This window comes from Anser brachyrhynchus, assembly GCF_964034855.1.
Source record: "Anser brachyrhynchus genome assembly, chromosome: 9".
NCBI lineage: Eukaryota > Metazoa > Chordata > Aves > Anseriformes > Anatidae > Anser > Anser brachyrhynchus.
Window position 1 is genome coordinate 1779064 of NC_137703.1, and position 24269 is coordinate 1803332.

At 45.5% G+C, this 24269-nt stretch overlaps 1 protein-coding gene across 11 annotated transcripts in view; it reads right to left on the reverse strand.

The window, feature by feature from the left end:
* VEPH1 (ventricular zone expressed PH domain containing 1) overlaps window positions 1-24269 on the reverse strand; it is an 89173-nt gene that overhangs the window by 45581 nt on the left and 19323 nt on the right. For 10 of the 11 annotated variants that reach the window (XM_080604783.1, XM_080604784.1, XM_080604782.1 and 7 more), the window contains 3 exons: window positions 20246-20420; window positions 6278-6444; window positions 4273-4482 (listed from right to left, as the gene is read on the reverse strand). In XM_080604783.1, the coding sequence (XP_080460909.1) occupies window positions 4273-4482; window positions 6278-6444; window positions 20246-20420 (552 nt within the window). Of the gene's footprint in view, window positions 1-4272; window positions 4483-6277; window positions 6445-11920; window positions 12177-20245; window positions 20421-24269 lie in introns of those variants that run through there. The other variant, XM_080604781.1, reaches the window with a different exon arrangement.

Genomic DNA, 24269 nt, shown 5'->3' on the forward strand with positions numbered 1-24269 from the left:
AGAACGGGCCTTTTTCTCAATGGTTTGAAAGGGGCTGACTTTTTGGTAAATACTCACTAGCTTATTTGGAAGACATTCCTCCCTCCAAGAGATAAACATAGGCTCAATTAACATTTAAAACACATTTTTGTTTCCTAAACAAACTGTGCAGCAGACGCAGCTCGAAGAGAAGTTGTGACCCTTTTCATGTCACTTTGATCCAGCTGGAATGTCTCCAGCCACGCTGAAATGCTGCTACTCGCCTGGAGTGAGGTAAAAGAACAATAAACTCCAGTGAGTAATATAATATGGAACTGTTACACAAAACAAAATTACAGCAAAACAGCTCAACATGAAAGCAGTTATTATCTGCGCCGCAATTTTTACCCCAAAATATTCAGAAAGCCTGTTTGGACGTACATAACCCATTGTTATTTCAACTGTGCTTGTTTTCTGTATTCATGTGCTTTATCGTAAGCTTATCTCGCGCTTTATGGCGTTACCTCCGCCAGTAGGTGAAGATCTGAAATACAGGCAACAAGGTGTGGCAACAGCGTTTGCTTTTTCTTAAAATCAGGCTCAAGGGACTACAAAAGAGGCCACAATGATTTCAGAAGAAACTGCAATTTCCAGTTTGTCCAAAACATCTTAATACAGATATATATGCATATATATATTTCAGGAACTACATATCCAGCTGACTTGTGCTGGTGGTGTTTTGCTTTGCACAAGTTGCTGGTCAAGGGACACGTTCTGATTGCAGCTTCACCCGTGAGACTCCCCCTGACATCAGGGGAAGCGGTGCGCATAAACAAGGGGGACCTCTAAAATAAAGGGCTCCGTTCCCAGCCAAACCTCTCATCTCTCCAGGGGTCTGCCTGAGCTGCCAAGGGGGAGAGAGCAGCTCAGGAAAAGCACGAGAGCTCGCTTCTAGAAGCCAGCAGAAGACATTTTCTGCTCACGTTTGCAATCTGTATTACGCCGGGCCAACCCTTAATCCTTGCCACCTCTTTTCACCCAGTAAACCGCCCAGTGAAATAAAACACCAACAGACAAAGTTCCAACAGCGCCGTGATCATTTTGTTTCTCGCTCGCTTTGCTCGGCCACCGAGGGGTTGCTGGTGCAGGGTCCCGTCTGCAGGCAGCAGCTCGCGGTGCATCTGCAGCACAGCCCCGTCGCAGGAAACGAGAGGGGGCGAAGCGGCCGCAGACGTGTTCAGGAAGGCACGGCCGAGATAAGGGACCCCATCAGCACGCACGGGCGTGCGGGGACCGCTGTGCCGCTCACACGTTTCTGCCGGGCCTACATAAATTAGCTGGCTGCAGTAATGCTCGTAACGGAGCAGTTCCTCTCAGATCAGTGTTACTTGAACAATTTCTTTTGGGTAGACTCATTTTTATCTGCTGAACCTTTACGATCGGCCCAGCTTTTATGATGCCAGATGTGTTTCTTCTATTGTATCACAGGCTGGGTGTCCACGCTGCAGCGAGCGATGCCTCACACATCCGTGAATTTCACGGGGCACTCACAAAGGCTTCTCTCCTCCCCTCTTTCAAGGTGCCCAATCTGCACGGGAGCACCCACAGACAGCACCCGTCCCTTTGCTGATGGTAGGGTGGGGACAAAAATCTGCAAAAGGAACAGCCAGAGTAAAGCAAGAAAAGAAAGCTTTATGGGGAGAATGAGATCTGTGTGTTTCTGAACAGGTGAGAGTGGCAGGGACCCTTCGGTCACTGTCTGGTCTCCTGCAAATCCTGGACCAGTGAATGGCCCTCCAAATAGCTCCTCATACCCCCAGAAAACTGTGGAACACAAAGCACTCGAGTTCCCTAAAATATAGAAAATAAATTAAAAAAAAAAATAGGATGAAAGACAAAAGTCGCAAGGAGAAGGTGTGAGAAAGACCCTCAGCTGCAACGCTGAAGGAAAAGGGAAGCCGTCAGGTGAACCCGAGCAGGCGACACAGGGAAGCAGACCATGTCCCACGTCAGAGGATGCAAAAAACATACAAAAAAAAAAAACCAAAACACATTTGGACATCTTTTTAGAAAGCAAACCCAGGAGACTAGAGGAGCCAGCTGCCTCACACCAGAGAGTTCACCTCTGCCACCCTTTGCACATCGCTTTTAGGAATGTTTTTTGGTCAAAAGTCTCCTGGGTGCCACTAAAGCAGAGCCCACACAACCAAGCCAAGCGTGCGCCCACCTCTCCAAGCAAGCACTGCTCGTGGCATGGAGCTGGGCTGGAACGTAGCCGTGGCTTTCAGCAGCCTGCAGCCCCTCGGACACATCAGGCGTACGGCATGGGGCAGCACGGCGGTTACCTGACGCTTACAAGACTGGAGATTAATTATTCCGTGCAGGTTCGGCCCAGGCTGTGCATGTAAAAGTTGGATGTTACATGCATCTGCAGAAGCCCAGGGATTAAAAAAATATAAGAAAGTGTTCTGCAAATTGCTTCTTTGTAAACTTTACAGTAGTCTGTCATTTCCAATAATATACAAAGCACAACACATCCAGGTGGCTGCTTGCTTGTTCTTGCTATAAATCAATGAATAAGTAAATAAAGGCAACATAAATTCTGTCCCTTTTAAGAAGGGGAACACAGCAGAAAGGCTGCCTCAGATATTTGCATGGAAGAGCTGGTTCATCATGCTAAAACACAGAACCAGAATGAAATCCTCGAGTCCTAATCCCAGCTGTGCTCTTTCACATATTAACCAGTTACGAGCTGTAAAGCTTTTAGGAGTTCTTAACTCTGAAGCGCTGCACGCAGAAATAAACACTGCCTGCTGCAGTTCTCAGCAAGGTAAATTTTACTGGGGTGATCCTACATACATAAGGGGAGAACAACCGATTTTGTTCATGCTGGAAGCTGCAGCCACACACCACACGTGAGCGAGGCTGTGCAGGATGCCACAACATTGCCCTGCGTCGTGCCACGTGTCCCCAGCCCATGAGCTCCTGGGCCCCCAGGCAGGACCCCACCTCCTGGGGAGGCTTTAAAACCTTTAAGATAGTCCGCGAGCCCAATCCATATACACAGGACCAACTTCTCCAGCCTTTATGGAGACAAACTCCAGTTGGTTTGGCGCAAGGATCACTGAAAGGACAAGGAAACTACAAGGATTCACCTCTGCCAAAATAAAATTACCCAGGTTACTGTATGGCAGCATCAGTACCTAACTTCAGCAAACAGATTTATTACATACTATTCATTTTCTGGCTATATAATCAAGTTTTATCACAGCCATGAAAGTTTGAATTATTTAGCAGGAGCTCCATGAACTCAGCAGAACATTATTTTTACCTTCACAGAACTGTGATTTGAGGCAGAGGGAAAATGTCTATTATTAGCGGTGAAAGACACATAAGCTTATAACCAGGAATGAAAACAAAAGTCGTATTAAAAATCACAGTACATCATAAACGAGTCTAGCTAGCTTGGTGTCCTCAGGACACCCAAAGTCTTGAGCAGTCTGGTAATTCGCAAGTTCGCAGTGGCTGTCTCCCTCAGGCTGCATTTTTAGGAGCTGGGGATGGCAGCAGGGTCTACGGCATTTCCCAGTCCCGGTGGGACAAGGCGAACAGCGGTGCTTCATCTGCAGCATCCCTCACGGCTGGGGCCATGGGGAGCTAGGGGCTTGGGGAGGGCAAGGGGCTGGGACCTGAGAGCTGCTCGGCGGTGTGTGCAGCACGCTGAGCCTGTTCGTAGCACCTGGAGCAGGTGTGCATCGCTTCTACGTCCAGACTGCACATTTATGGCAGAAGAAAAACTCCAGTGCAGATGTGTTACTCTGTCACGAAACTCATGAAATAATTTTAGGAGTTTGTGGCTTTAAATCCTTTTAAGGCACAATGTTCCCACTGGGTCAGGTCCCAAACCGAGTTAACAGTGAAAATGTTCCGGTGATGAGGCCTGAGTCCAGCATCACTGCCGGGCACTGTCCTTATAAAGACGTTTGTCAGAAGTATTCAATTAACTATGGCTACAAATGCAAAATAGCTGGATTACACTGTAGTAGGGAGTTTGCATTTCCCTACAAATGCAAAATAGCTGGATTACACTGTAGTAGCGAGTTCACATTTCACTGCATGATTGCAACGTTCCTGAAGACTATATGCATCTAAAATTCAGTATCATACCCAGGGTTTGCAATACCTCGTTTGGAATACTTATGTATATTGCTTTGTTTCTTTTGTTAAATGTTGTACAACGAGCACACACGCACACACACTCACACACACGCAGAGCCATCCCCCGAACCAACCAACTTTTGTTTTCAAGCTTACCTCATCAATATGTCCAACAGCTCCAAAGATCTTTGCCGTTTGCCCAATCAAACTTGGAAAACTCTCACCAATTTCTTTTAGCTTCGGAAGAAAAGCAGCTAAGGCTACCGGGTCATAGCCAGATATTTCTACAAGTATGTTTAGAATAGCATCGCTCTGGCTAGGGTCTCGTAAGTGTCCCAATAGGCATGGAATACACTCTTTCAGCACCTATTAAAAAAAAAAAAAGACAAAGATTGTGAATATATTTGTGAATTGTGAATACATATAACCAAAAGAGGCATGTACGTTGGAGGGATAGAACTAAAATGCCAGACTTTGATTTAGCACAATAGTTTTCCACCTTTGTTGACCTTTGCACAAAGCTATTGCTGAGGTCAACAGAAGTTCAGCTCAACATATGGAACAAGGGTATGCTGTAGCCTTGAAATATTGCAGTTATGCATATTTAAGTAAGGAAATACTCAATTGTTTAAAAAAAGGCAAAAAAACCCTCACCAAATATTTCCTTTGCTCTGGGCCAGTTCTATACTTTATGGATTAAAACAACATAGGTCATCTTAGTCTTCCCCAGCGATACAGTAAATTAAAGTACTAGCAGAAATTTTTGATTTCCCCCAGCAACTAAATAACTTGACAAGGTTAATAGCTGGTACAAAACTAAAAATAAGGGGCAAGATCCTAGCTGCACAGAAATGCTGCAGGCGAGTTGTCATTTCTTACAACACACTTTTCAAGAGGTTGAGGGTCCAGTCCTTCAGAACACCTTACAAACAGGATGCAGTGTACTCAACTACCTACTCAATGATTATTTTACATGTATACTGGTGCATGTCTACGTGTATACTAACACATTTCTGACTGTGAAACTGCTGTGTGCATGTAAAACACATTACAGCACAGAATGAGGGCGTAAAGTGACTTTTTTTTCCTTTTTTTCTCAAGCGGACAATCAGTTTTAGCAAGTTGTTACCAATGGCTCTGGCAAAATATTGCAGGTACATGACTGAATAAATTGTTAACAGTGGTAAAAGACAACACTTTGGATTTATGGAGCGTGTGGCACAGACACAAAGCACTGCGCAAACATGAAATACTTTAAAGCTATTAAAGCTCAAGACTTGCATGCTATTACGACGGACTGGTCCAACACCTGCTGAAGCCAAAGGGAGGCTTTCCACCAACTTGCTAGGATTTGGGAGGATGCTCCAAGTGCTCACTCGCACATTTTTTGGCTTACACATCTACTTTTCACCAGCGCAGCATCTCCACACACTTACAGCAAGCACCTGACAGTTGCACAAAGCAACCTCAGACGTGTCGGCTCCAGCGTGGAGCCTCAGCATAGCCAGCAGTGCAGTGCAGGGCCCTTCGGCTGACGATACTTCCAAAAGCAGCCCTATTTCATCTGTGACAGGGTATCATGATAAAGTTTCCTTGGCTATCTGGAGGAAGATATTAAGTACTGCTGATTCCTGTTTTCCGAAGATTTGATAGATTCCATAAATTTACAAAGCAGGTAGCTTTGTGTCTTGTTTGAACGTGCTGGGTGCTGTCCTAGAACTTTCAAAGCACGGGATGCTTTGCCTCAGTTAATCTCCAGTTCACTCTTAATCAGTTCCTAACTCGTTTTAGTTTTCCTTGATATATTACTTAATGCAGCTCACATATTCCAACAGAAATGTAGTTATGGGAATTAATGCTCAGCTCACGGAGGAAGAGCCAAAAAAGTAGAAAACAGTTCTGGTTTAACACAACCTTTTTGGTCCAACGGAGTCACTGTTACGTCCTCTTTATGATCAGATGGAGAATTTGAAATGGAATTAAAGAATTCACAGGGAAATCCATGGGAAAATCACAGGAAAGCACTGCCATGCATGTTACGGGACTCTTACTGTTCTGAGAGCGGCTAGCAGACACACTTTGCCAAGCCATGTGAAACAAATAACCTCCCCCAAAAGGGGGTGCAACATTTAGCAGTGAGATGTTCCAAACGCAGTTTTACCCCAAGTTCTTTCTTCCTCGCCACGACCTGGAGGAGCCTGAGGAGGTGGTGCTGTTCGGCTTGGTGCAGCTGAGCCAGCAGGGCCACCAGCTCCCTCAGATGGAGGTTTATCGGCTGCGGTTGCTTCTCGTACAGGGAAGGCAGGACACGCAGCAGCATCGAGTTCCCTGAGAACAGAGCAAACGAGAGGCCGGTGACTTACTGTATGTCAGTGCCCCACAGCTAGGGAGCACGCTGGAAAATCGGCACACACCTGGAGACACCAGTTTTTTAGAACCATAAGCACAGAACCAGGGAGGTGTAAAATTCACTGTAGGAAATCATGTAGTGTGCCAAGAAGCCCAATAAATTATCTGAATAGAATGAATTATTGCAGGTATAACAATGTATGTGTAAAAAAAAGTATTTCCTATTAATTATAAAAAATTGAAAATTAATTATAATTTTCAGTCTCAAGTACAATACCATGAGAAGGCCACTTAACGAGCTTTCAGATTTGGATGATAAATTGGTCTAGGACTCCACAAAGTGTGATTTAAATTAATAACTAAAAAAAAAAAAGCTAGAAAGCACATAAAAGCTCTATTTCTCCTTTGTTGAGATTAAGGCTTTCAAATTAAGTAACCAGCATATGGAAAGAATAGTTAGTTATTAAGAGAACTAAATGTGCATGACAGTAAATTTGAACATAAATAGTTAAGGATGCCATTTCCAGGAATAGAAAGAAGCCAGAGAGAGTCAACTGCAGACAGACACAGATATGCAAAACCCTCTCTCACACATTTTCTTAAGATGTCTGTGCATAATTCAGTTTGAAGCCCAGGCTCATACCAAAATATATAACTTCACATCGCTGTACATGCCTGCCTCAATATATTTAAGTTTCACTTGAACAACATATGGAAACCATCTGCCTATTGCAGTGTAGTATGGCTTCTTTTTGTAAACCCTTGAAAGTCCTTAAGGTCTCTTCGGATTTGGTTTCCAAGACGAACTAGCACTCTGGCCTGCTGCTTTTTCTCCCACTTAAATCCAAGCCTTATAATTTTGGAAGATAAGCAGGTCAATTCACGGATGGTAGAAAGAGGATATATGGGTCAGACTTGATCGCATCATGCTCGTGCCAGATACAGAAAGAGCAGCCCAAGACACTGTTAGGTCTTACAACATCGCCCCTGAGGCAAGTAAATAAAATGAAGCTCATTGCAGACTCAAAACTTTTAGGCAAAGCAGTCTGTAATGATCCTTAAGGGGTCCTTATGCTTCGGAGGAGTGCCTCCGCACTGCTTATCCAGCCTCACTTCTGCATCCTACCCTGAAGCATTTATTCTGCTTGAAGGGTCGTTGGCTTCTTCCCGAAGGCAGGGCTAACAACGAGGTTCAGACCCCACCTCAATTCCCATGGACACGAAGAATTTATGTCTCGTTCTGTTCTACAAATAAAGCACAAAGGCCAGTTGCAAACGAAGGGTATTTGCTGATGGATTACCCCAAACAGATTAGCAAGCAGTTCAGCTCTGGCCACTTTCTATCCATACCTTCGTGCACATCTCTTCCTGATGCTACCGGCATGTAAAATAATTGAGGGGCACAAGAGTCACTAACTTACCATGGGACTCATGCTCCTAAGTGACAGAGGTTCTTTGGAAAACGCCTTTGACCTGCACACGCAGCTTATAGATTTTATTTTATAATTTTTAAACTACCCAGGACAGCAGCGGCAGCTGAGCACCAGGAAAGGCAGTGGTTATGAGCAGTGCAGTGAAACACAGCCATTAAAGCACCAATTCGCCCACGGCTAAAACTAAAATGTTAAGATCGATTTACTTGAAGTTTTCTAGACTCACATCTGAGTTTGAAATTGAACAGTCTTGTAACCAAATGTACTGAAAAAATTCTTGTTCTCTGGATAATTTCATGCTTACTGAATTAAGCCCTTTCTTTGTACTTGTGCATGTTTAGTTTCCACTGGAAGCTTTCTGCCCATGCAGAACAGACCCCTTAAGCTCCAGTCAAATTTTCAGCAATGGTAACAACTGCAAAAGATGAAGTTTCCTTGTTCCTGGACAGGGAAAATTCTTGGTTGTAAGTATGGAGGGAAATGATTCAACAGAAAAACAAGAAGTAGCAGCTCTAAATGAAGAAAGACAGCTACTAGCCTGAGATTCGCCATTGCCTAAGCCAGAATATCACTGGTAGGAAGATATCTGGAAACGAAGACTAATTATTCACCCTGAGAAAACCTCCATTTTAACTATTGGATGCATTAGAGGAGGTGGTGTAATTTGCCATGACATGATGGATTGCAGTTATGAAACTTCTCTGAACAAAAGTACTTTGTACAAAAGTAAACTTGGGCAGCTCATCCAGTCACCACGCAGCAAACATTACTGCCTTTATATCCACTAAGCAGGATAAATGAAAAAAAAAAAAGGGCAAATTAGAAGCTAGCCCATCATTTTGGAGTGATGTTTAAGTGACCTCACTGACACGGAATCCTTTTTAATTGAACAACCCCCATATACCAACCTGCAAACCATCCAAGCAGACACCACAGTTTGTGCCTGTTCTTTGTATAACTTAGGAAAGGTCATAAAGCATGACCCAATTCACTGCTTTCTCCGGTTTGCATGTTTCCAGCCAGCTCTGAGCACCGCTGCCATTTGCCATACCTTCCCAGTTTCTGAGCAATTTCCCCACGTGCAGCTCCCCAACCTTTTGCATCCTCAGAGCTCAGTCAGAGGCGATGCTCTGCCCGCTCCCAACTGATTCACTTTGCTCCATCTTGCTTCATCTCGCTCAGCCTAAACCAAGAGCCTGAAAAGCACATTTGCTGTCCGAGAACGGAAAAACATTGTACTCAGCTCCTTAATTACCTTCTCTCCCTCTTCCTTCCCTACCACCCTTATCCCCAATGCTTTCCAGATTAGACTTGCTCAGACGTTCCAAGCAGACCACACACTGGGAATTATGCAACTCAGGCAGAAACTAACGTACAGTTGGGGACATCCGATGGCTGAGCCGGGCTGGCTGCAAGTCAGGCAGGGCAGAGGCACGTACAGCAGCAGCAGCCACAGCCCCGGGACCACGCCGCACGCACGTTGGCCGATCCCCTGCATGCACAAGGAGCGGCGAAGGCAGCCACGTGCTCTGTCCCAGCTCTGCCCCATCCACAGCCCAACCCAGCAGCGCTGAGGAAACGAGGCTGGCAGTGCTGCGTGAACGTACAGCCCTGTTCTGGCCTTCACTCCAGGAGGAGTACTCTGGGAAAAGCACGTGCACCAAGAGCACTGCTTTCCTCGGGTGTCCCAAGCTGGGCGGAGCACTCTGAAAATGTTCACCTCTGCTTTACCAAACCGTTGGGCTTTGCAGGACGCTGTGCCAACGTTACCATTTGTTTCAGGTAGCGGGAGAGCAGCCGGAGGCCCCGCTGGGGCAGGAGCCACCCGCACGCTGTGGAACAGCCAGACGTGTGGTGCAGAGGAAGGGCACCGCGACAGGGCCAGCAGCGCGGGGAGCTCGCCATCAAGCTCAGCAGTGCCGGGCTCTGAGCAGCCCTGTGCCGCTCCCGGAGGTGTGCTGAGGCCATGCACGCCTCCGTGCTACCTCCCCACACCTCCTGCCCCTGATCAGAAGCCCCAGTGATGGAGCAGGGCGAGGAAGCTGTGGGGGGGAGCGCGGGGCCCTCCCTGCCACCGCTGTGTGCAGCGCTGAGGGGCTGGGCCTGAGAGTCCCAAGCAGAAGGGGAACGCAGACTGCACGCTGAGTGCGGTTATGTAGGGTTTTTCCCCCCAGTTTTCTAAATATTTATAGCCGATGTGAAACTTCTACCATCAGTATGTTACCCTTAATCTCAATTCTGGAATAATCAAGGGCCCGTTAAACTGATAAGCTTGCCAGAGCTTAAGTGAGTCAACACCAACAACAATACTACTTGTCACTGGATTAACATCTAACCCACGAGTCCCTCGTTTTGTTGTTTCCAAGTGAAGAGAAACAGCTCTCATCCGGCAGCTGCGAACCTATGGGCTCCTGAAACAAGATACCAGCAGTAATGCCTTATCCACCAGTTACAAAGCTATTATTGGTAATTAGGACTAGAAAAAGTAAAACCCTAGCAAGCTATCTTTATTTTTTTCACAAGTTCTTCTTTATTGTTTAAGGCAGCACACTACTAGTATAAGAGAAGTTTTTAAACAAAAAACTATCAAAAAAAGTTACAAGGTCTAGGTGAAACTGTACATATGTATCTAAACCAGTTGCAGATATATTTATTTCTCTACCAGTCCCCTCCAGAGCCCTGGCACATACCAACTGCAAAATGAGTTCGCAGAGAACATTTTCCTTTCCACAAAGGACACAAAATGGCACGAGTGATGCAGCCTGGGCTTTTAGGCAGCGATCTCTGAGTGATTTCATCCCCCGCTCTCACCCTCACTTCGCTGCACGTTGCGGCAATCTGCTCTCGGAGGGGAAGCGGCAGCTCGCAAGAGCAGCTTTCCCCGTTGCTTCCCCTCCATGAGGCAGTCCTTCCCCCCCAGCGCAAACCTGGAAGGCTGCGATTGAGCAAGCTGCACGCCCCCTTCGCCTCGCTGCCAAAACCAACAACCAGAAGTGCTCTTATTACAACACTGGCACTAGCATCGCTCATTCATTCAAGCTGAGACACCCGGAGCATTTATTAGGGGCTCGCCGCGGCTCACTCGCAGTCTCGTCTCCGCTGAAGTCTGACTTCGACTTTAGCTCCAGACAGCTCAGCTATTTTCAGGAAGCAGCTGGAGAATGCTGCCTCAAGGAGTGCTTTCTCTGCTTACGCTGTTCTGTGTTTTCAGGGCTTCTGTTTCTGTTCTGGATGAAGATGACAACTATGATCTCATGTATGTGAACCTGGATAACGAAATCGAAGGTCCGGTTCATGGGACTGAGGAAAGTAAGTAGATTAAGTAGATTTAAACTAAATTTCTGTTAAGTGCAGTATTGCATTCTTTGTTGCTTGCTCTTGTACCAATTGTTACAAAAATTTATTCATTTTAAGAGGAAGAAGCATGTGCTCTTACCAGTAGATTATTGTGAACAGCAAACGCTACAGTACTTGGATAGCGTGCCTTGGAAATTTGCTTTACACTAGTGTTCCTGTTTTCCTGCAGAAGAGTGGGGTTGACAGTTTTAGAATCGCTCTAATACACACTGCCTTACCTTCCCATTTTGATACAGAAGAAAATGAACTGGCAGACTGGAGCGCATAAGCCTTGTGCAGAGCCAGATTTTGTTAAATACCCCTTCTTTTTAAAACCGTAAGTGCATCTGCATCTTGCATTCCAGCTTCGTGTGACTGCCAGCGAGAGCACACCGAGTGGGACAAGCTCTTCATCATGCTCGAGAACTCGCAGATGAAGGAGAACATGATGCTGCAGACAATGGACGACATCCTGAAGGTGGACCTGCAGACGCTTAGAGCAGAACTGAGCCAGCTCACTGCCAGCCTCGCTGGCACCTTCAGCACTGCGGTCGAGAAAGTCACTTCCCACGTCATCTCACAGGTAGAGCAGGCACTTGTGAGGAGCAGTGACCAAGGTGAAGAAGCCAAGGGGCTTCACGAGTCCCAGCAAGGAAAGCTTCTCGAGCACGTTCTGTTACTGAGCCACAACGTGTCCAACAGACTCAGCCGTCTGGAGAGCGCTTGCCTGAGAAGATCTGAGGCGGAGGCTCAAGAAACAGCACTTCAGCAGGACAAACTCAGTCCCACCAGAGAAGACAACCTCATTTTGAACTCTCTGTGGAAAGAGCTACAGCAGATGAGAGCTGAACTGAAGGCATCGCAGAAATGGGCAGCTCAGCACTTGCTGCCAGCAGGTAAGTCCACACATGTTATTCTTTACTGGTGAGCTCTTTGGTTGGCCTGTCAAAGCAGACATCCTATAAACATTTACCTCCACATAGGACTCCAAAGCAATCTTATGAATAGCCCAGAAGCTCTGAGCAGTCTGCAGATACGGGGAGGAAACCCAGTAAGTGTTCTTGAAAAAAGAGGCGTTGAGCTTTTCAAAGAAGGGATCAAAGCAGGGTTTAATCAAAGTCCTTACACAGGGCAAAGCAGCCACCCAGCTAGGATCCCACCTCCTGGAGGCTCTCCTAGATCAAAGCAGCTGCCAAAGAGCAACAAACATATTTTAAACATACAAAATATATTCTCTCACCTTTTACCTTCCCAGCTGGTAACTCCCACAGATACTCACTAGTCACTAATGCTCCTGTCCTCCTCCTGCATGTACCCACTCCTCCTGAGCTAAGCGCTGCCTCCTCCTCACCAACTCTGATGCCCAAGAGCAGAGCCAGGGCAGAGGACGTGCTGCTGGTGCCAACCAGCCACGGCCACGCATGCTTCCTGCAGCAGGGAGGGCACGTTCACCGCACGCAACTGTCAGGACAGAATGCCTTCCCCAAGCAAGGGAACCTGCAGGTAACACAGCAGAACTGACACACTGATTTTTTCTTCCCAAAACGTTGGTATCGGTGAGCAAGCAAGGTAGCCATAGAAAGATGAGCTCGTATCTCAAAATTCATTGCAGTTTTGCTGTGCACTGTAATGTGCCACCCAGCAGAAGTAGCTGTGACACCTTAGGTATGGCAGAGCAAACCCCTACCTAAAGGGTGTGGGTGCAAAGTTGCTGCGTGCACAGCGTAACCGCGTTGGATGTAACTCTGCCTACTGGATAACTGGCGCTGCGTGTTTTCTAAAAGCTGACATATCTTTAATGATCACATATTCCACAAACAAAAGTTTTACGGTAGTATAGAAAACCCCAAACACAAAGAAACCTACGCTCACAGAATCCCACCCGTGTGAATAGGGAGCTGGGTGGTTACGCCAGCCTTGGCAGTGAGCCCTTAGCAATGCCACCAGCATGAGCGCTTACACAGGTGAGCAAAGTGTGCTTTTCGCAGCTGCAAAAGCCAACAGCAACTTACACGAGCCTATTACGCTGCAAACACAACAATAGTTTATAACAAAGCATTTTACAATCCACCAATTTACTATCCTTTAATGGAGAACATTAATTCAGCTTTGTAAGTAAATTGCTTTTACTTCTTTACTGTAATATTTTGGTAATCTGCATGTCCTGGAAGTAGCTCTTACAGCATATTCCTCCTCCCCTCCCTCCCCCAGCACATGAATCTCGCCTTCCAAAAAGCATGATCTCACCCTTTATCTCCCCTGTAACACGGCCAGCCTTGCAGTCAGTTACTGTGCGCTGGGTGAGAGTAAAAAAAAACTCGCTCAGCTTTAAAGATCCCAGACTCAGCACTGGAAATTCAGAGTATTTCCACTAGTTCCTACATGATTTTATAGAAAGCATTTTGTTTTTTTTTTTTCCTTTCTTAATTTAAAAGACACATTTTAAGTACTTCCAGGGTCTCTCTCACTGGATATTTTTTTCAAGGGAATTTTTAGCAACTGACTTTAATTTCTCCCATCTTGAATTACTGCCAGACACTCTTGAGGGATTTTCAAATCACACTTTTTGTTCTTCAGCGAGGCTGTTTTTAATTTTGTTTACTCCTTGACAATAAAGTCAGAAAGCTTGCTCATTAAAAGCCATTTCACAATAGCATTCATAAGTAGCATTTTAAGGAGCATCCCCAACAGTTGCTTGCTGCCCCTCAACTCTCTCTCTCTCAAAAAAAAACCAAAAAACGAAGAAATGTAAAATCCGCCCAAAGTTTAAAGGAAGCAGTCTATGAAATAACACAGCAGCACTATCCAGAAGGACACAAAGAGTCCTTCATGCACTGAGGCTGAAATTTCCACACACATTTTAGACATTTTAGATCCTCTAGCTTGTTTAAACAGGAAACGAACCAGCTTAATTATAGAAGGGGGCTGCTTTTCCCCCTCTCACTTAGAGTACTGAGTTATACCTAAGGACCAGGGAACAGCACGTTAGAATGCCAAGAATGTCTTGTGTTTAGTAATCATCAGACACTTCTCTAATAACCGTGAATTCCTGTTAATAGCTTTAATAATCTAGCTTCTATTACAACATATTGATAAATTGGAGAGGGAAGGGGAACTGCTTTAAAGATACTAAATATTGGAAACATGAGAAACAACCAACCAGTGCAAGAGTCACCAACAGCCCTAAAGCCAGGGTCAGAAAAGGAACCGATAAAAAAACAAAAAATACATCTCAGCATGCTTCTGCCAACGCTCCCTGCTCGTGCTTTCCAGCAGCCCGTCCCACTCTGCTGCTGGAGGATGCAGCCTGAGACCAGCTGCAGGAAATCGCCAGCACATAGGCACGCGTTTGCAAAGGACAGGGGAACCAGCCGGGATCTGAAACTGCTCTCAAGTATCTTACTTAGTGCAAGATCCTATTTGTAGTTAATCCAGCACAAATCCCCCCCAGGTGCTAGTTGTGCAGCCCTGGGTTCGCGCTGACGTAACCAAACGGGGCTGGCTCAGGAAGGCACATTTTCAGCTCGTGCTGTTATGGGGCAGCATCAGCAACAAACAGCCTGTGCCGCTCCGAGCTGGCAGGGCTCCTCGGGTCACATCACAGCCCCGATAACCGATGACATTTCCTGAGCCAGAAACAGGACGTACGAGATCAAGCCTTGCCCTCAGAAGTGAGCCTAAATATAGGCACCGAAACACCGTCAGAAATCTGACAGGCAACGCGTCAGCGCATCCGTTCGTCCCTTGGGCCTGAGGTGCCCCGGTTTGGACAGAGTGCTGCGGTGACAGGGCTTCCCCGGGGCCGTGCTCAGCTCCTGGCAGGCACCGTTCCACCGTATTGCGTTGCACAGAACGGACATACCGAGCCCTGCTGGTGCTCGGAAGACCGTCATCAGGTATCCAGCCCAGCAGGACACGCTACAGCTGCTGGTGACACAGCTATCCGGTGGCTCTGTGCCACCGGCCCCGGCAGCATTTCACACTGCTATTCCCAGGAACGTCACAGTACATAAAACTTCCAGCCTGATAGATTGGCAAACCCATCCCTTCACCATAACGTGGTCGGGACAGGCAGGCAGCATTAAAACTAAATGCCCATTTTGTACGCTACAGGACAGCAATACACTTTGATGGTGAAGGGAAGGCTGGGTCTTGTTAAAGTAGCATGATTAGCCCCTAGGCTCATTGCCATACCAAGTGCTAAGCAAATTCATCCATCAGACCTGCTAGCTTCCTCAAAGCACCCCGTAAGTGGGTCCCTACATTCCACAGGATGAGCCAAACCAACAGCTCCCTCCGAAAAGTCCAGAGGTGAGCGTATGCCAAGGGTCCTAACTGCATGTACAAACCTTTACTTACATAATCTTTCTAATTAACTTTTTCAGGCTGCGAAACAGCAATTCTATTCCCAATGCGTTCAAAAAAGATCTTTGGGAGCGTTCATCCAACTGCTGAAATGACCCTCCGCTCCTTCACTGCTTGCATCTGGATCAAAGTGACTGAGGTTTTGGACAAAACTATTGTCTTCTCCTATGGAACCAAGAAAAATCCGTACGAAATTCAGCTTTATCTCAGCCGTGAGTCTGCAGTGCTTGCTGTTGGCAGCGACCAGCACAAGTTAGTTGTCAAAAATGTAATTGTTCCTGGAAAGTGGATCCACTTCTGTGGCGCCTGGAGCTCGGACAACGGGACCGCGTCCCTGTGGGTGAACGGAGAGCTCGCAGGCACTGCCGCGGGCGTTGCTGACGCTCACACTGTTCCAGACGGAGGAATTTTGCAGATCGGTCAGGAGAAGAATGGCTGCTGTGTTGGAGGTGGATTTGATGAAGCTTTAGCCTTCTCAGGAAAATTAACAGGCTTTAACCTGTGGGACAGAGTGCTCAGCCCTGAAGAGATAGCAGCGCAGAGCGGAGAAGATGCGTGCAGTATCAGGGGCAACATCATCGGGTGGGGAGTCACAGAAGTTCTGCCATACGGAGGAGCTCAGTATGTTTCTTAAACTCTTGTAGAACAGTTTCTGAAGCAGAGAACGTGTTTCATTAAGAGCAGAATGCCAATGCATACAAGTACACAGAGCTGAAAGAGCCTGCACCTCCCAACCTCCCAAGGAAGATTAGCACTGCACGTTTACAGAATGAGGTACTGTGGAGATGGGATTTGATCTCTGCCTGCTGTTTTTGCAAAACACTGAAAATAATATATCAAGGCTTGACATTGGAAAAGCTATTCCTGAGGTCAGACGACCGCTGTCTCTCTAGCTTACGTATAAAAATGAGTGCCACTGTGGACTGAGCAGAACCGGACTCCTGCAGTTCCTGCTAAGCTCCTACACGTCTCCGCAGAACAGATGCAAAGCCGCACATCTTCCAGGCTTCTCCAGTCGCTGGTTTTTATAGTGCTAATGTCAATTGTGCAGAGGAACCACAAAAGCCAAGAAGCGTGTTGTTTATTAAGTGTTGTTAGTAATTTGTAGACTACAATAAAACTAGCTTCTTGTTTAAAGCATTATTTAATGCCACGGATTGACCTAACATATAAAAGTAATATTCACCATCATAATCCGATGTTACATTTTGAGAAAACACAGCTGTATTATACTGTAAATTGACTTTGTAATAATTTTATTGAAATTATTTTTGTAAAGTTGTTCTGTAAATAAAGATACTTTACTAAACTAAGATTTTCCATGGCATTCATCAACTGGAACTCTTGAAATAAACAGAAAATGGGAATTTTTCCATGTTGTTAACCACACAGTTTTAGTTGCTAATAGAGAGAAACACAAATATTAACATCTCACACAAATGGAGAGACCCTCCCCTCAGAGGACTGACCTCCAAGCACTTGGCAAAGCCAGCTTTACTGGTCTGTCATGGTAACAAGCCCCCCGTCGACACTGACACGTGGAGGGATCTACTGCTCCAGCAGCTCTCCATCGTGGGCAGGGTTGCTCGTACAGAAGGAACGCTGACACTGATAAACGCGCTTCAACCTGAGGGGATTCCTCAACGTATGCTGAAGCCTCTGAACAAGTTATCTTGGAAAATGTCTTATTCAAAGCAATTCTCACTTCCACTGGAAGCAGCACACCTTTCTGCTCTATTCCCATTTTCTTTCTCACTCTCTACAGATGTCTTAAGGACACGCTCTGAAAAGTTGCTGCTATGTTCATTCCCGAACACAATGCAGCTACCAAATCCTTCCTTTCGCAACACAGAGGTAGTAAGAAAAAAGCTATGACAAGGTAATTTCCACTTGACTACGCCATTCAAGGGGGTTATGCTTCGCAGCTGAAGTTACACAATCTGCTCCAACATTTTGGCAATGCTGTGTATTTAAGGCAAATCTAACTTCTCAGGATGCTGGAGTTTCTCCTACTGCTTGCAATAAAAATGTAAAAAGCCCTTACTAAATAATATCTGCAAATAACCTGAAGTACAGAACAATGAAAGGTTACCTCTGTTCATCTGATGTCAGCCAGAAAACACATCTTCAGAGTTAAGAAAAACACTCTTCTTCCCAACATTGTGCAAGTGCAAAAATACTCTCAAATCCTCTTTCCATACACTGCCATCCATTAAATGAAAACAAATGTCCATGAAATATAGCAGAACAAGCGAAATCCTCAAAAAGATTACCGAAAGTCATTCCTGGCTGCTTTTCTTTACTGTTCCTCATACCTGAAATGCTTTGTCTTTCAAGTAGCCTTTTCCTATCTCCGCACTGGTTTGGCAGATCACCAAACGCAAAGCCGGTCCTTTCGTTCCCATCGGCTCAGCTGGAACACCCTCCTCTTTCCAACCGCTTTTCTTTCCCTTTCTAACCTCCGCAAACAAGCAGAGCTTTCCCACGGCCAGTCCCCTCCCGCCCAGTACGAGGCACCTCCACCACCATGCTTCTCTTCTCTCCCCTTCAGCACTGAGCTAAATTTTTCTTTGTTAACAGTTACTTGGCCCATTTGGAAGACGCAAATTAAGAAGTATCTGGGGCGAGTTTGGTCTCCAGCTACAGAAGAGCCACTGTGATCCTGCTCCTGCACTGGGAACATAAACTCGAAGGAGCAGACGCGGGTCCCGTAAGCTGGTGTGTGGCGCTGAGCTCGGCCTGCTCTGTAACCAGCCTCTGCCCAGCACAGCGGCACGTGTGCGCTGCCCCAGCTCCCCCAGAAGACAGAGCAGCAGCGGGACTCTCAGATGACCGCAGTGACTGCGGGGTGGTTCTGCTGCCGTCCCCTGGAAGCAGGAATGAGGCTGCCTGGTCCCTTATCCTGATGGAAGGTGCCAGCACGCGGCCTGTCAGCATCACGCGCGCGGCACAGACACGCGCGTGCTTGGAGGCTGAGTTCACACTAAACAGAACAGAGCAGTTACACGCTCACTCTAAAGAGCTCTCTTAACTAGTACGATAAGAAACTGATTGCGCAGCCAAGCTGTTGCCCCAAGTAGCCAAAACCCCAGTCAGCTCTCAAACACTCGCCGGCAGCGGGCCAAAGCCTACTATCAGTCTCGCTGGTGCCACTAGGCTGCACCCGCTCTGCGCAGCACCAGAACAAGGCCCTTTGTCTCTGCACTGCTTCGTAAAGCCATCTTTAACATCCCCCCTTGCTTCCCTTCTCCCTTCTGCAGACAGTCTCTACCCATGGTTCTTGGCCTGCTGCACACCAGCCTTTTCATGCCTGAAAAAAACAAATTGTGTACGGTGCCACTAAGCCAGTACGCAAAGCAGAGCACTGTGCCTGTGCAGAGAGTACTCTCGTCCAATCTGCAATTTCCATCTCTGATGTCCACAGCAACATCTGCTGGTAGAATAATATAAATACATGAAAACCAGCCGGCACAGTCGAATCCTTCAGTTGCGGGCATTTGTCCCTCTTTTCCTAAACTTATGACTGTGCCACAAAACTTGTGTCACTTCATCTTTCTATTCATAGTGCCGTGCTTCCCGTGGCAGCATACAACAAACACATACATACCCATGTCACAAGTCTTAAAAGAATTATCCACGTGGCTTTGTAAGTTAACAAAATCCTGTTCTTGGACTACTCTATTAGTATGATCACACAGCTCACACATATTTATTTCTTTTTATCGTATTTATCACATTTGTCCTTAAACAAGTTAGATAGAAATAAGCAAACTCTTACTATAGTGCTTTAAGGGCCAAGTGACTTTCTAGCTCAGGGTATCCCTCCACATAATACCAAAAAATAACTAGCACCATTTTTTGTTTTTTAAATAATGCACAAATTTAGTTCAAGGGCTTAATATTTTCATAATATTCACGGCATAATTAGACAGCTATTGGTACTCATTGCTGTTACCTGTGCTTGAGAAAACAATGGCTTTACTGCTGCAGTAGCACTATATTGCAATTAATACTGTGAACTTTACTACCTCAGCCAAAATGGACTTACTTTTGCAGAGGTATGAATATTTTTGGTTTCTTTTTAAACCACAATAGTGAAATTTACGGAGTTTAGCAACAAAACTGTCTAAAACTACTGATGTGGGCAAGACTAAAGCATCACCATGAAGCTTTTATATCTTACATCTGACTACTTTGCCACAAAATGGGATTCATTTCATCCTCATTTATATTTTGGAATACTGCCAATGACACTAATAGAAAGGATAAGAGCCCAGTAACTAGCGTCTCCTAGCACGGCTTATTATTTGAAGTCCATTAGTACAGTGCAATAACAACTACAGATATATTTCCTGCCCTACGGGTCATCCAATCTGCAATGAATCTTCCACAGTCAACAAGGTTCATTAAATTCACATAGTCTTGGAAGGTGTTCCTTGATGCATCCTGTTATTTTAGATTGTATCTGATATATTTCATCAAATGTTTATGAATGTTTGCATGCATGTTTTATACATACATGTCTCATAAGTGTTTTTATGCATAAAACGTTTATTTGTATGTTTGTATATACACCTACTATAGACTAATTAATGTAATTATGGGCACACTGCAGGACTAAACCCAAAATCTCAGTGTGTTCATACCTTGAAGGACACTTTTGACGATGGCATCTGTGTGATCAGCCAGCAGGTCCGCCTTGGCTATTGCGGCCAAAGATAGGTAACTCGACATGTTTCTGCACAGCTCCTTATTGCCCCTCTGGAGAAATTTCACCGCCACTGGGACAGCTAAGGCCATTACTGGAGGTCGATTGTAATTCTGGAACAACATGAAGAAACACTGAAAAATAGGCAGCTGAAAAAAATTATTAAAATGAAATCTCCCGCTGATCAGAATTGGAGGAAGAAAAAAACAGGTCAAAAAAGGTTATGTTTTGGTAACACCACTGAAAACAGACTTCAAAGAGAGAGCACATAAGGAAACTTAAAACTGCTGCAGCAGGAGATGATGACAATACATCCATTTTCGTATTTTGCAAGAGGAGGAGAAAACACGATACTGAGTGCACTACTTAAACGTTAACCGCTGTAACATTTCCAACAATACTTTTTGTTTTGTGCCATCAGAGAACACAGCAGAAACCATATCCATCATCCAGACAGAATAGGTAATTTTCACCCCAAAGCACAGGAAACACCTCAGAGCATCGCTCCCGCTGTTGACCAGTAAATACTACTCACCACGCTAGCAGATCCATCACTGCCTTTTTCCCTACCTGCGGGCACAGCGTCCAGGCAGCATTTTGCTGCTGCTGCGAGGTTTGCTTCCTTCCCCTGCCCTGCATCCTCCGATGCCCTGCTGCCCTGCAACACCCACCCTCCCCAGAGGCCAGCTGGGGATAGCTCAGAGGCCTGAACTGCATTCACATCCAAAAACAGCATCAGAGCACAGGACAAACACAGGGGAGAAAACCCTAGAACCACGCGGTTCTGCAGCACAGGGTCTCCCTTGTATTTGGCATGACTACGATGTTTCTGTCCGAATTCCTCGTTTGTTTAGTTGTGTTCTTCAGAATATACAGCACGGCATGAATATGGCAGCCATGTGTGACGACAGCCCAAAGCTGTAACTCAAAACCTTACAGCACGATTCACTGAATATTAAGAACTCTTTTCAAATTGCAGCTCCAAGTAAGTGAAAACAAAGAAGCCCTGTTTTGAAGGACAGGGGGTAGATGTAATTAACTCTGAAATCAAAGGCACACCTGTCAAATGAGGAAAAGAGTACACGTGAGAAGGTGTTCTGGAAGGCTTGTTCACAGGGTAACCCACAATTTTCCTCTGATAATTAAGATTTCCTTTCTTAAATTCCAGTCAATTCCTCTGAACACCAGGTTCAACTGAATTTTTTCCTACACCTGGAACTAGAGACAGCTGACTTCTGTCCTCAAAATGGCATCGAGCTTCAGTGACCTTAGGGTTATCTGCACTCATACTTACGTCTTGCGATTAGGGTAAGGATTTCCTGCAACTATTTGTGTACGCAAAATTGTATGCACAGATTATAAACATCTATTGCCCATTAAGTTCCCAAGTTAAGTTACCTCACTGCCCTTGAAACAAGTAGGACATATTTGTTTATGTGCAATTGAGGATCTACATTCTTTCTGAAACCTCCTTAATCAGTGCTTTTCTCTCATCTTCACTCAGTTTTGAATATCTCTTTGAAACCAGAGTATGTCGTTGTTTTTGAAAATAGTCCTGCAATATGATTATATTTAATTAGCATCTGAAATCACAGGCAACCACTGGCACCCAGATGTTCCAGAAAGCAACAAAGTAGTGCAAAGAAAGGCAGGCCAGACTTAACACATGCTCATTCTGGAGCAGCACTGAAAAAAAAAAATTTAAACCCAAGAAAAAAAACAAATCTGTTGTTCCATATACCCAGCTACGTTGCCTGCTAGGCTGCCTCTGTGAGTAGTAACTGCCTTGGCCATTAGCCTCACGGAGAGCAGGGCTGACCCTAATTAAGGCTGCAGTTTGCTGCTCAACCAATGCAAAAAAGCCAAGTTAACTGGCTGTGAGGATTCATCCCTGCAACAGAGACCTGCCAAGCAGCGCAGCACTGCAGCAGCTCCGGGACGGTCCCTTTGCACCAGCCCCTACGGAAGAAGGGGCTGCAGCAACGCCTAGGCATCGACACAGCTCACTGGGGCAACTCCACATGACCAAATACTGCATTTTAGCAAAAGCCCTCAGAATGAATAGACCTTTAGGCAGCAGCATATTTAAATCAACATAATGCCTCCTTGCGTTTGGAGGAGAGGCACCACTGAGTAGGAGCCAAATTCTGCCTCCATTTTATACTCTAGGGCTCCATGGAGAAAGAAGGGGAAGATAAGACTTGGCCCTCTGACTAGTATTAAAAAGATCTAGGAAAATTTCAAAGAAAGGGATTTTTTTCTTTTTAACCTATGATAAAGGTGAAATAGTTAAGAAAAGGTTTTAATTCAGATGGAAGGAGAAAGGTTCCATTTGCTCCTTTATAAATAATATCAGGGCATGACAGCACACTTATGTGCAGGTGACAATGAAAACCAGATTCCAATAATATGATATAGTGCTGTTTGCAAACCTAGGGGACCTCCCTGCTGCTAATATCAACAGAAACATGCTGTGAGATTCAACCCAGCTGTCAGATATTCATTACTACTTCAACTAACCCTCGCATATTGCATAAAAACCCAGTTTATGCCTTTCATTCTTCTTTTATGCGAAGAAACTTGCTCAAAGCAGCTCTGTTTCAGAGAGCAGTACATGTTTTTATAATTCCCATTTCAGTGAACTCCTTTCTCAAAGCAATCTGTAACACAGCGCAATCCCGAAAACATTTGGATAAGAGCTCGCTGGATTTAGGCACGCAGCTGCCAACAGCACAGACTGAAGGCTTGGACGAGCCGTGGCGCACTGTAGCATTCTTATGAAGTACGATACGATTTTACAGTCTGCAGCCTTTGGTCTGGAAAGTTTAAGCGGTGCTGCAGCCAGCATCCAAATCCAGTTACTGCCTCACCCCCAGAGACACAAGACAGAAGGGGAAGCAAGCGGCACCCCCAGGAATGCACTGCGTACCAGGGGGCACGGCCCTTAGCAAAGCCAGCCGTTCACAGAGAAGGGCAGCCGGGATGCGACCCCCCCAGCACACCACGGACCTTCAGAGGATGCTTTACCAGGCCCTGCTCCGGGGTGCAGCTTACGAATCGCAGCTCCCAGCTGCCAGCGCAGCGCAGAAGAAATCCTGCTAAATCTCATCCACAGACTTGACCTCACGTCTGGCTAGAATAAGCTCCTACTCTTCCTAAACCAACACCAGCAACAACCTGGCTTCGGGAAAGGAAGTCTCATCCTTCTTTTAATATTTTATTATAATACTTTTTTGTGTGTCGTCAGAATGAGGGACCGAGAGTAAACAACTTACCACAAATGATTGCAAACTAAAATTTAATTGAAGAAAATTCATCTTTAATTCCAATTTTTTTTTTCCCTGAAACTTCTTGTTTCTTTTGGATTTTAAATACTTTCAGCAAAACTAGATGAGGAATCTCAGTAAGTTTATTGAGCAATCCTACAAGGGGCTAAGCAGCAGCTTTCATGGCACAGTGACGTACCTGTGCTGGTACCACTGCAATTCTTACAACGAAAGAACCAGAAAATACACATCTGATTTTAAGAGGTACAGAAAGCAATTACGAGACAGCAGACATGCTGCAAACACCACCCCAAAGCAGTCCACACAAAAACACACTCCACAGCATTTGGAGAAACAACTGCTGTATCTGACCCATACACTGTACCCACAGACGAGACTCTGGAAAGAACCCTGATTTCTGCTCCTCGTTAGATAACTGTACACAGATTTCTCTAAGGGCCCGTCCAGTGTATGATAGTTTTTTTCCCAACAAGAAATAACATTGCTTGCAGTCCCTGCTTTTAAAATATAGTAAAAATAAAAAATAAAAAAAATCCCATATTAAATCAGGTTGGGTCTTAGGGGGATTTTTTTCCTCCTCCCCATCTTTAAATGGCTTTTCACCCTAAGATTACCTTCTTAGAAAGCCTTGGAATAGCCTACTCCTACCCTAAAAGGCTGCTATATACTTTGAGG